The sequence below is a fragment of the Aulonocara sp. 'chitande type north' Nkhata Bay genome, linkage group LG4 (genome assembly GCF_057382095.1).
Source record: "Aulonocara sp. 'chitande type north' Nkhata Bay isolate Kocher_YH1m ecotype deep benthic linkage group LG4, A_spYH_male_GT1.1, whole genome shotgun sequence".
NCBI classification, from domain to species: domain Eukaryota; kingdom Metazoa; phylum Chordata; class Actinopteri; order Cichliformes; family Cichlidae; genus Aulonocara; species Aulonocara sp. 'chitande type north' Nkhata Bay.
In genome coordinates this window covers 15,640,762-15,653,510 of record NC_141347.1, presented here as the reverse complement: position 1 = coordinate 15,653,510, position 12,749 = coordinate 15,640,762, and the positions used below count along the sequence as shown (strand labels likewise).

Below are 12,749 nucleotides of genomic sequence, written 5' to 3'. Positions count from 1 at the left end.
GTTCTGGTCTGTGGGTCAAAGGTTTCTGCTTAGCAGGAGTCATTCTTTCACATACATATTATAGTAATATTACAGTGTGGCATAGAGGATGTCTGAAATTATGTGGTAACACCTAAAAGTATAAAATTCCGATGCTTAAAAACAAATAAAATAAAAACTGGATTTTACCTGACTTCTATTGCTCCAGTAGCTGTGATGCTGGGTAACACATCCTCCCATTCAGTTGGCCTAAGATGCTCTTTATAATGAATGCAAGATGCCAGTGCAACAAGAACAAAAGGCACTTAACTTCATACATCAACATGAATTTATTTTAGTTTCAGATGAACGTTTCACATTTTATACAAAATCATTAGAAAATGCCCGACACTCCAAACTCCCACATCTAATCCTTACTTGGTGGCTTCACACACTGAAAAGGATTATTTGGGGAATCATGCAGCATCCCGGCCCAGATGATGAGGCTCAGCCCGACCTCCAGATCACAATCGAATGATGATGCTCAGCTTGCTCGTTGGCCAAACACTCACTATCCCTGCGTGACACAGTGATATCTCGCCACATCTAATAATGTACAGAGTAAGATACAGTAGGATGAGTTGTTAAGAGGAGACCGGAGAGCTTCCTGCCTTTCTCCGTCGATCATCACCAACCACCGCTTAGATGTATGGACACAGTACCACATCAACAACACCATGCATGTTTTCATACGCATGACACATCATTGGTTATGATTAGCTATGTAGTTTAAAAAAAAACAAAAAAAAAAACAAGATTGATAGTTTAAAAATTAACCAATGACTGCAGGCCTGAGGACAGGGAGAGGGCAGGAGAAGGTCCACTGAGCCTCTTGTTTGGATGAGGTAAAGTGAGCAGGGGCAGGTGTATAAGCTCATGACTAGATGGTTTGCTAATGTACATGCCCGAGCACCCACACGCACGCACGCAAGCAATCAATCACATATTTGTCAACACCTCTGCCTCATGCCAAAAACCTTAGACTGATGCCTCGCCCTCTGCAGGACAGTGTACAAGAAAGTGTGTGTGTGTGTGTGTGTGTGTGTGAGAGAGAGAGAGAGAGGGGAAGGGGTCAGAAAAGATAGCACACACCCTCGATTAAGATTGAACAAATGAAAGAAGATTTTATTCAGCCAATGAAAAGAGGTCGCCCCTCTCAAACACAAAAAAGCCATCACAGCAAGGGCAGAGAGGCACTTACACAATCGGTTTCTACTCACACACACAGGCTCGCTGTGTGTGAGAGAGTGTCTTTAACAGCGACACAGCTACATTTTTTATTTTTTTAAATGACACTCACACTCTCAGATACTCATTTTCACACTTAAGCTTTTGGCACATGTACATGCAAAGCTTCAGTTTGGCCTGCTCAGGCTAAACTGAGGGAAAAGGGAGCGGGGGGGGGGGGGGAAGAAAAAAAGACGACGTGTATGTGAACGGACGGATGCATGAACAAACTGGCGGACAGGCTCTTGAACACTTTAAAAGAAAAACAAAGACACTCCCCCCTCCCCGCCTCCATCTTTGATCCTGTCCACGCCCCTTTCGGGGTCACGTGTCTCTAGCAGCACCAGAGGAGCCCTCTGATCGGTGGGTACAGCCATCAGTCCAGTCACTCGGTCTCGAGGATGAGCGGCGGTTGCTCGTTGTCTTCCTCTAAGTGTAGGTCGCTGAGGTCGTCGTCAAGCCCCACCCCTCCCACAGCGCCCTGCTCTTCACAGTAACCTAGGAAAGAAGAGTTCACAAGTCAAACATTGATGAGATTTCTTCTGATTGGATCACTTCCAAACTTGTCCCGCCTTTCTGCACAACTTAATTACAGATAGTCGTTCCAGAACAGCCATCTTTACAAAATAGAAAAAAGTTTATTCGTTTTTATTATTAGTTTTTATTTACCTATTGCCTTTTTTTCCCCCAATCAGAAAAAAAGAAAGATATCAATACTGTGTCACCTACCCTTTGAGACAGCAGCACTGTAGGTCTGGGCCACAAGTGGGCGATCATGTGACCCCTGCTCAAGGATCTCATTGGGGGGCTCGGTACTCCCGTCTAACCTGAAGCCAAAGACTGAAATCCTCAGTTTAACTCCCCAAAATTTACCTTACCAGCTAAAGCGAGCCACAATCTGCCAATGCTGTGTTACCTGTGCTGCTTCGTTAGTGTGCATTCGCCTCCCTCCTGTGGATCCAGGTTGTACATATACAGGTAGCCATCAGCCGCTGCTACAAGCAACCTGGGAATCTTCTGAATCCTAATTTTTAACAATTAAAAATGGAGATTCATGAAAGATCCACAAATCCAATCCAACACGTCAATCACATTTATCCTCTTCAGCATCTTCTCTTCTTCAGCACCAGATGTGACATACCAAGCAGCTAATAAAAATCCTACAAACTCATTAATATTTTCCAGTTTCCTATTCTTAGATTCCTCCTCTGATTCCTTGGCACACAGATGAGGAGCGGCAGAGGTGACGGATGTTACATTACTCAAGTATTTGCATTATTTTAAGTGCCTGTCAGAAGCTCAGGACCTATTATGGAAATGCTACTAACTTCAGTTCTCCATACAAAGTGGTACAAAGGCAGAGTGACAGAAGCCTGCACATCCTCAGGAAAACCACCTTGTAAAAACTCATTTTGATTATTATTAATATTAATTATTAATACTACTCGCTACAACTTTAAATTGAAAAAAAAAGTAGGTCAAAGGTGACCAAAGATTAAAATCAGTCAGTATTTTAAAACTTCCTACAATCAAAGTGCAACGTAAATAAAATGTGCTAGAAATTTTGGATGACCTGTGATTGTAAATTCAGTCAACGCTACTTCACATTTTTTCCCCCCCCTTTCTCTGGCGTGATAAGAAGTAACAATTTCATAATGTCTCAAACGCAGTGTTGCATTTGTGCTCACTGCGAGTGTGGAAAGTGTGTACTCACACAGCTAAGGCGCAGATATTCTTATGCCCGCAAAAGGGTAGACGTACAGTGGCGAAGGCTCGCCCCTGGGTAAACATTTCCGTGACTTGGGAAGGCAGGTAGGTGGTGGACGCCATCAAGACCTTCCCCAGGTAACCTCCCCACGTGGTGGGCTCCTCGGCTGGCCTGAGCGAACACGTACAGAATGTGAGATGCATGTTTTCGTTGGAGGAAGCAGCAGCTTGATAAGTGGCTACGAAACAAGCCATCCAAAGACAGACAGCTACGTACACATACTTCTCCTTCTGTGTTTCTAATTTGAAGATGTGGACCGTCTCTGTGTTGCTGGAGGCAGAAAGGTACAGGCTGTCCATACTGAACGCCAGCGAACAGATGCTCACGCACCTGAGAAGACAAGCACGGCAACACACGTGCACAGAGGAGATGGTAAACGCGTACAAAAGCGTGCACAGATGTTACGAAGAATCAAAACTGCAGTGCATGAGCCGTCTACCTCTTGACTCCTCGTCGAAACTCAAAGAGCTTCTGTCCCTCTGGGATCGAGAAGACACGGATGACTGTACCCTGAGAGGAAGTGAAAAAAAAAGGCACAAGATGTACAGAGTTGCAACACTATTACAGGATGCAAGAATCAAAATCTGCATTTCCTCATGTGGAAAACAAAATTAGCTGCGGAGATGACAGGGTAATGTCCTGCACAGCAGCTGAACTACCTTCTCTGATGCTGTAGCCAGCTTAGTTCCAGTAGCATCGAAAGCCAGAGCCGCTAATGGGCTGTCGTGGGCTGGAATCATATTTGCTGCTCTCTGGAAAACGACACACAGATTAACTACTTTACAAACCTGCTTTCAGGCCCAGAAACACCTTCAGACAAAAACAGCCAAACGCACAATAAGCACTGCAGGAGTGCTCAGACCTTTATATAAGAGAAGCCAAACCACCAATTTACAAAACACACGGCACAACACAGGAGAACCAGCTGAAGAGGAAAAGACTCAACTCTAAGCCTGCACTTTAAAGACAAAGGTCGCTCTTTCAAAGATGCAAATGTTCACATTTTAGGCCGAGAAGATGGAAAAGTAAAGGAGGTCATCCACGTCCACTATGAAAGACCATCAATTAACCAAGTTTGTGATTCCGGTCAGACACAGGGGCCATTCAGTCCTTCAAGACTCCATCACTGTGTGTTGCTGGAAGCGCATGAGTTAAGTATTTGCTGAATGGTGATTGGTTGACTAGATCAGGGAGCGACAGCTGAATTAACCAGCAACGCTTTTAAAAGTAATAACTGTGGTTCTTCACTGCAGCTGGCTGACCGACCAATAACAGCACTGCCTCCATCTGACAACAGAGCTCTCTGCAGGCAGACGGCTCTGTGCCCCGACTAGAGCGACTACATCTGCTGTTACAGGCTGTTCAACCCCCGCTCGCACTCACACTGTGCCTCAGGAGACCTCAGCAGCCACACAATGGTTGGGCGGGGCAGTGGCTGACGGAGGTTTCACACTTCGGTGCTCAGTGATGGTAATGACCCAGTCTTTTTTCACAACTTGGCTGATGATTAACAACAACCCTTAGTGGAAAACCCCCACTAGGTGTTAAACACCTCTCAGCCCAAGTAGTTTTAAAACTGAAGAAGCCTCTTTGATGAACCTAAAGAAATCCAGCTGATTTCTTTTCAAGCACTCAAAGCTACCATGACCTGGACGACTGAGTATCTACGCAGACATTCGTCAGAAACTGAAACACTACTGTGGCACAGCAAGCGTATGCCCCGGAAAATGCTTTGTAATAAATCCTGATGATGGCTTTATTTAAAAACAGAAGCACATAAAGTATCATTGTCTGGGTTCACCTACCAAGTTGACTGTGTCAAACACTTGGACCTCTCCTATCGTAGCACTGCCTGGGTATGCCAGGTAACAGTTATCATTGCTGATGGAAAGGGCACACAATCCTGGAGAGATACGAGCACAAAGACAAACTAATCAGTAAAAAAAAAAGATGGAGAGAAAAAACAAAACGTGTCAACATAACCAACTACAACAATGGTATCGGTAACATTAAAAGAAAAGAGGAGAAGAAATGAAGTCTTAGTGTTGAGAGTGGCAGACAAAACAACGCTGTTCAAAATAAACTGAGAAAATGAAAGTGGAGACACTTCTCAGCTGATACGAGAAAGTCATATTACTGCTTTCAGTGGGCCTCACTCATAAACCGCGTGAGCACACGTTACGCACAAATCTGAGTCGTACTCTGCAAACAAATTTTGAATAGCTACGTATGAATCTTGGGCTAACTGAACAGATGGTCCTTTCACTCCAGCTCTTTATTCTCTTTTGATTAGTTTTATTCATTCGTTTTTAAACCTATGCTACAGTCCAGATCTACATACAGTCATGGAGGCCCAAGATTTTTTCCCTTTCATTTTAAAATGAAAAACTAGATTTGTACATTTCTAAATATTCACGATGAGGCCCAATACAAGCACATACATGTAAAGTGGAAAAAAAGGTAAACTTTTATAAAAAGCACATATTACATTCACTATATTTTCCTATTTATATGATGATGATGACAGACTGTTTCTTCAGACTCACCTGAAGGGTTAGGCGGAGTCTCTCTAATAGTGTGCAGCACTTTCATGTCTCTGATGTTGTGAATATAGAGCGACTCTTCCAGGCACACAATCAGCCTCTGCGGAGGAACCACGCAACATCAACTTGTGTGTACTTAGCAAACAAAGTCGTCATTAGAGGGTAAATAAGCCTCTTCATATTCATGAACACTGCAAACGACCCCTGGCCTACCTGTCTGTTGAGCTTCACAGCCAGTATAGTGTTTGAATAGGAGTAGTTGCAGATCTCAGTTCCCTTCTTGAAGTGACAGACTTTGAGCTTCCGGGGGGCCTTCAGACTAACTATAGCCACCAGGCTGCTGGAGAACAGACGCTCCACAATGCACACATCCTCAGTGTCAGCTGCAGGAGACGGACACAAAATTATTATTTCATCAGTGCTCTGACATTTTATAATCACTTATGTGATTAAAGGATTAGATCATCTTAAACAGTTTGACAATTTGGGCTTAGACATTAAAGCATCCCATAATAACTACAATACTGTAATAAATAATCAGCTGATGAGCAAAGGAATAAAGCTCCAAGCATGATAGTGCATTTGTAGCCTGCAGGTGCCATAGAGCACTGTGCAGACCCACATACCCGTTTACTGTCACCAGGGGGCAGTGTCAAAAATACAACAAAGGAAATACGTGCTACGCTGTTGTTAGCGTAGCACGTACCATCCAGAAGAAATAACTCAAAAAACTTAATCAGTGAAGTGAAACCAAATGTTAAAAACAGTAACCTATATCTGCTCCCAGTGAGTGCATTTCCCCATTCCTCTTTGTGGTGAGCTCTACCTTGTTTCCCCTTTCCTAGTTAAGCTAATTGAGCTACACATTGTTGCTTCTTCATAGCTAAAGACTTACACCAATGTGTCTACCCTTTATTTTTTTTGACTCTACTCGAGTTATTTTCTGTGATTCAGACTTCAAAATATACATATCCACCTATAGTGGAACAAAGAACCACAGTGGCATCACTGATAACTGAAAGAACTACTAAATGAAGTAAAGCTGAATTCATGTTTTTCTACTGCTATCATACTTAAAACTCAGCTTGGATCCTTTGTTTTAGTGATGATTAATAACATTGGTGGAATATGGGGCACAGCTGTGGAAGCGGGACATGCCACAAACAGGAGAACCACTACTTAAGGAAGCTGTCTTCTGATTGGCTGACATTTGAAAACAAAAGGTTTCAACAGCAGCCGTATGGGTTGCTGTCTCAAAGCCAGAGGAAATACAAAAGCAAGAGGGAGGGGAAAAAAATTATTACTTGCACAGATTACTCATAGTTTTAAACTGACCATGCTGAATGTGCACCATGTAACAGTGTGTATGAAATGTGAGCAAAACATTCTGGGACTGGGAATACCTCCCCCAATTATTCTCTCTTTGACAATCTTCAGCGTGGCTGCTATTTTTAGATCACTCCATGGAAGTCGCGTTAGGTCTCATTGCATCTGCGCCTCTGTAAGACCTGCTGGATCTCCTCCAGTGTCTCAAATCGTGATCCTTAAAACTTTATTTTCATTTTGAAGAGTGGAACAAGCTGTAGGAAGCCAAACGGTCCACGTGGCAAGTGAAAATTGGTTTGGTGAGGCCAAGAAGAAAACTCCTGGTATGCAATGCGACTCAGGGCTTTTCATCTAAACCGGGGGGGGGGGGCCTCCAGGGCTCACGCACCCTAATCATTTGATTCGGGTGCGTGAGCCCTAGAGGCCTGGAGTATTCCACCCCTGATCTAAACATCATCTCTCCAAGTCCAGAACTCTGCAGAGGGAGGGCAATTCATGAGGCAGGGTCCTAGGAATATTGAGCAATGATTTCTCACACACACACACACACACACACACACACACACACACACACACGGTCAGATAAGCTTGCAAGTCTGAGGTCTGTGGTGAAACTGCAGCATGCACAGTTCCAGTGGTCAGAAAGGGACTTCCAGGGAATGATCCAAAAATACAGAGTGGGCTGGAATCTGTCTGGTCTTGCTCAAGAAGTATAGATGTGGATAGTTTTGCATTTTATACCTAGACTGTGTGAACTTCTTTCCTTCTTTTATCTAGGGTGCAAAAACAATCAAAAAGCTAGCCTTTAACACTTTGTTTCATGAAAGAGTCGAACGAGCGGTGTTCAGAAATTGTAGAAATGGCTTTCCCATTCTCTTGTGCTGACTATAAAACTTAAATCACCTACTCCCGTCTTCTTCTTTGGTATTTAAATATAAATTAATTAGCAAAAAAGTCAGAATACAACATATAGGTTAATAAAAGGGATGCAGCAGAAATCATATGTAACCTTTGTCCATATACAAGGAGGATGGTTGATGCTTAAGCATACTAGTGAGAGGAAAGGGCAGACATACTTCATTAATTATTTAAAGTAAAAGCACTGCACGAGTGGTATAGTGACTCCAAACTAACAGGAACAAATGCAGTAATACCTCATAAAATATAATCAAGCAATGAAGTAACAGTTTTTATAAGACAAGTACCTTTAAAGCCAACTAACTTAAAACAAATTATTTGCTCCGCTGCAAATACCTCAATGGCCAACTACATCTGGACAACTAGATAAAGGTATATCTGGCAGCCTCTCCAGCGAGACTGTCCTGCAGATGGACTGCTTCAGACTGCAGCTGGTAAAGGTAGTCGGCCATTTTATAACAGGCAAACCTTGCAGTGTCCTCCTTCCCCTGTGCAGTTTTTCGCGTTACGCCGCATGGACCGATTATCTACCTGTTGAACGTTGCTTCAGCTCTACAGTGTGCAGTCGATCGCCGTCATCGGCATCAGTCATAGGTAGCACAGATGGAATCTGTGCCTGGGAGTGAAGACTAACTGGAGAGGCAGAGGAAGAGCGACATCGAGGACCACCGCAACAGGGGCCTACTCTGTCTATGCCATTAGCATACACATGTGTGGTTAAATTACTGGAAAGAGTTTCATGTTATGCAGCCTCGTGCACCATTACCACCACCATTACACCCAAGTCGCACTTTCACAAAAACAAACCAAAAAAAATGCATGCCTTTAAATCAAAACAGCTAACTGCATGCAACTATTGTGTGTGCATTCTGTTTAGTGATTGGATGAGGAAAACAAACACAAACGGGTGAGTAGATGGAAGTAGAAAGCCAGAACAGAGGTCAGTTTATACTTACTACATTCATATATCTGCTCCAATTTGTCCACAGAGGACAGGGAGAAAAACTTGTATCCTGATTTGGTGCCAACAGCTAAGGACCTGTACATGACACAGAAAGGAAGCGTGGCAGTGACCAAGCACGGTGTCACAGACATACACTGAATAACAATGCACTCTGTGGTCGTTGTTACAGCCACATTGTATTAGTCTACACAATGAAAAACAGGGGGTTCGGTCTAATTTCAGTGATATCGACTAACTCCGCGTACCCTAGATACATTGGTCACTGTGGTCTCAGTGTGATTGTGATCACACGACTAACGCTGTGTTGCAATAATACCAGGCCTCTGCTGCTGAGAGCAAACACCGGCAAATTTAGTACATGACCGAGTTTAAATTCGACATGTCTATCTTAATCATATTAAAACAAATACAGTGACCCAGTTCGAGTCACAATTTCCTACAACAATTTCCAGCAGTCTTCCAGCTGTTCACCAGTAATGAGTCCAAAACACAGAAAAATCGAATTGCCTTTTACTATTTCTATCTACCGCCAGCCTGAATAAGTAATTACAATTACCCGTAGCAAATATGCGCCTACAGCACACTTAATTTACGAGCATGTTGCTAGTTAGCCTCGGACCACAAAACACTATGCTAGCTAGCAAGCTATGCTAGCATCTGATAAAATAAAAGGTAAATGGGTAGTTTAAAAGAGTAGCTAACCCAAAACACGACGCCTACTGATAGTCTTTTCTAGCATGACAAAAACTACATCTAGGAGATTTCAAATCCATTCCTGTGACCCCGCTAGGCGTCCACACAAGTCCAAGCTGGGTTAATTAGCATTAGCTAGTTTCACAGCACAGGCCATCCGATCCCAAGCCACTTTCCCCGGCCCTGCCTTACGTGTTGTCCTGGTTAAAGTTGGCGAAGAGCAGCTGGCTTCCGCCAGCGTCTCCGCTTTGACTGGCCAGGTTCATGGGTTCGGCACCATCGACGTATAAAGCTTCAGTAGAAATAGCAGCAGCTGGACTGAATACAGTGGTAAAGACCAGAAGTGTTGAGCTTTACGGAACCATCTCTGTTTGCTGCTCTGCTCTAACGATTGTTGTTGTTTTCCACAGGAGCTTGTTGCTCACCCCCAATACGCATGCGTTATGCGCACAGCGTGCAGTTCCTTTAAAGGGCCATGACAGATTTTAATAAATGAGCTCCCCGGACTCTAAACAGGAAACGATACAAAACAAAAATATGAAATGAACAAAAACAAAACATTTAAATAAAGAAAAACCCCACAAACAAAATTATGGTAAAACGGTAAACATACTGGTATCTCGGTTTCTGTCCTTTTTAAACCAATAGGGAGACAGAAACCAGGACCAATCACGACTCTATCAGAAGACTCCTCTGTACATTGAGGATTTCAGAGAACCAGCGCCCCCCATCGTTACATTGTGTAAAAGTCATCTACAATGGAGGCGCTGCTAGTAAGTATTTATTCTACAGTTCCCATCTCCTCATAACACCAGCATGAAAAATTATATTGTTGTATCTTTAGCTTTAATTTAGTTTAAAATTTTAACCTCCTGTTATTCTCTTTTTTAAATTATTAAATATATATAAACAATCATCAATCGAGGCAACGGGATCCTCCCTAAAATGACGATAGTTTATAGTGAATTTTTAAAATGATAAAAAGTTAGTTTTTTTTTCTAATTTGAAGCCTCTTCAATCTACAATTTATTTGCACGTTTTGTGTTTATTTGCCACTTCTTTTTTAAATGAATTTGTGCACTTCTTATTTCTTACTGAGTGCAGTTCCTGCTCTACACTATTGCAAAGCAAACCTCCAAATAACTAAAAGAACACTGATTGCGTGTGTGAGATTTGAAAAACTCAATGTACTGACACTTTCACTTTCACATAGTCAGATCTTTGTGTTAGAGAGAGGCAAGTGAGTGCAAACTAAGTAATGCCTTTTAAAAAAGAGTTGCAACATTTCATACATCACCATTTTTTAGCCATTATCTGTTGCCTCTTCAGTTAATGTGCCGCAGTTTACAACATTTTAACAGATGCTGAAAGGATCATGTAGAGCAGCTTTCAACATATGTGAACATCAGATATTAAAATTGTATTACATATATGTCTAAATAGCCCGCGTTTTTTCCTTTTAGTATGCCATATTACTGAAAAATAGAAAATTAAGCTTAATAAAGCCACTTATTTGGAGCTTTCTGTGCTTTTGCAAATGCCTTCAATGACTTCAAATGAAAAACGTTCTCTTTCCTCTTTGAATTCTCATGTGGGAGCACTGGACTAAAAACTTTCACATAGCATGACAAAAGTCCCAAATTCTGGCAGTTGGAACAACAAAGTATAAGGCGTGGAATGAAAAGGAAACAGCGAGTGATCCCATCCACTGACTGAAATGTAATTTAGAGCATGAGTCATAGAATTTTTGTCTGTGTATTGGTTTCACTGGAGTTTCAGGTGTAAGTCTGAGCATGTTGGAGTGGAAATTATTCACTCACGCAAATCTGACAGGTAACGTGAAACACCAGGATGAGACAGTCTTTCCAGACAGTTTATCAGTGAGGATCTCCCGGGAAAACAAAAAGGAAGTGTATAATGTTGAAATACTGTCACCTAGTTGGCAGAGGGGTAAAAGCATAGAAAACAAGAACACGAGTAAACTAAACATACCTTAACCAGAACTCAGTCCACTGTGACAGACTTTTAGTGTAATGAATTACCCTGTTTACCTACAAAGATTCCACTAGAGTAGCTTTGCACGAGTCACAGTATAAAGAAGGATTATTATTAGTGCAGCCTTTCAGTTCATTCTGTGTAGAACAAGTTGTTTAAACTCTCTCCTCTTTAACACCACTTACCTTTCGTCCCATTGGCTGCTCCTTGCAAACAGAAGGTTTGAACAGCAGGTGGGTGGGGCTTGTGTGCCCACAGCCAGAACAATGACCTTTGATCTCGTTGAAAGTCTGGTGTATCCAGGATAAACACAAAACATATGGAAGCTTGGCTTTAAGAGCAGGAATCTTTAACCAGTTTCTCTCTAAGGCTCCTCTCAACATTATTTGGACTGTTTCAACACTATCTAAACTCTCATTATGAACAATATTTTGCATTTTCATAACCATGGTGACGACTCTAGTTTTTTTTACACAATCAAGATCGATTATAGAGCATCGCACACACATTTATTATAACCAGTGACTCCACCGAGAGCTTTTCATTTCTTCGTCTGCTCCAGTGCCTTCATCGATCTGAGTCAGCCGTGTCCTTTGGACCAGCCTGCCGTTTCCAGGGGCCGGGTGGCCGCCTCTTCTCCAAAGGTCTGTCAGCACAAACATGATGGGCAGAGATGTGCAGACATATCTTGCTTTTCAAATAGAAAGCAAAGCTGCAGTCCTGGCATTTGAGAAATTTAAAGGCGATTACAGTAGGAGACAGAAACCAGCATGTCTGGCCTACACAGATGTTTGTCACCACACCCCAATCTACCAGCTGTGTTACAGGATGTTAGTTTAAAATACATTCAGATACGCAGTGTTTAAAACTGAATGTTTGCAGTGAGGCTAACCACAGGCAGCTGGTATTTATAAGTATTATTCACCTGAACAAATATGGTTGTCAGGTCACTGTCCCTGATATGGAATCTTATCTGCAAACACAGCCGGGGTGGTGGCAGCAGTGTTGGTCGCCTGTGTGTGTGTGTGTGTGTGGGGGGGGGGGGGGGGGGGGGAGGAGGAGGAGGTAAATGTATAACACATTTCTCTCGCAGTTTGGGTATCTGTGCATTTGCATAATGGGTCTGTGCTGTCTCTCACATCTGCAGCACGGTGCCAAAAAGGGCTTCTGCTGGCCACTTTTACTGTTGGATAATATTTAATTTTCCATTCAGTGGAGCATATGTGTTTGAAAGGAAGAATAGGGGTGGTGGGGTTGTGTGTATGTGTGTGTTTATGAGTGTGTGTGTGTGTGTGTG

General features: G+C 42.6%; 1 protein-coding gene across 3 annotated transcripts; it reads right to left on the bottom strand.

Moving 5' to 3' along the window:
* Positions 1-1,116: 1,116 nt before the first annotated feature.
* wipi2 (WD repeat domain, phosphoinositide interacting 2) lies at positions 1,117-10,027 on the bottom strand. Of its 3 annotated transcripts, XM_086288699.1 has the most exons (13): positions 9,650-10,027; positions 8,757-8,839; positions 8,332-8,490; positions 5,770-5,939; positions 5,560-5,656; positions 4,819-4,916; positions 3,673-3,765; positions 3,453-3,523; positions 3,230-3,343; positions 2,960-3,124; positions 2,162-2,269; positions 1,975-2,072; positions 1,117-1,743 (listed from the first exon to the last, which is right to left on the bottom strand). In XM_086288699.1, the coding sequence occupies exons 1-13, from the start codon at positions 9,721-9,723 to the stop codon at positions 1,631-1,633; spliced, it is 1,443 nt and encodes a 480-aa protein (XP_086144825.1). In that variant the 5' UTR covers positions 9,724-10,027; the 3' UTR covers positions 1,117-1,630. The 3 variants fall into 3 exon arrangements, with proteins under 3 accessions (XP_086144825.1, XP_086144823.1, XP_086144824.1); XM_086288697.1 differs by lacking the exon at positions 8,332-8,490 and having other exon boundaries at positions 9,650-10,004; XM_086288698.1 differs by lacking the exon at positions 8,332-8,490 and having other exon boundaries at positions 3,236-3,343; positions 9,650-10,002.
* Positions 10,028-12,749: the final 2,722 nt, after the last annotated feature.

Bases quoted from the DNA above. Each gene is read 5' to 3' on its own strand.
- wipi2 (XM_086288699.1), bottom strand. From the start codon at position 9,723: ATGAACCTGGCCAGTCAAAGCGGAGACGCTGGCGGAAGCCAGCTGCTC. The intron at 8,840-9,649 runs GTAAGGCAGGGC...TGTCATGTACAG, and splicing joins AACTTTAACCAGGACAACAC to GTCCTTAGCTGTTGGCACCA. The intron at 5,657-5,769 runs GTAGGCCAGGGG...GTTCCTCCGCAG, and splicing joins CTGTGAAGCTCAACAGACAG to AGGCTGATTGTGTGCCTGGA.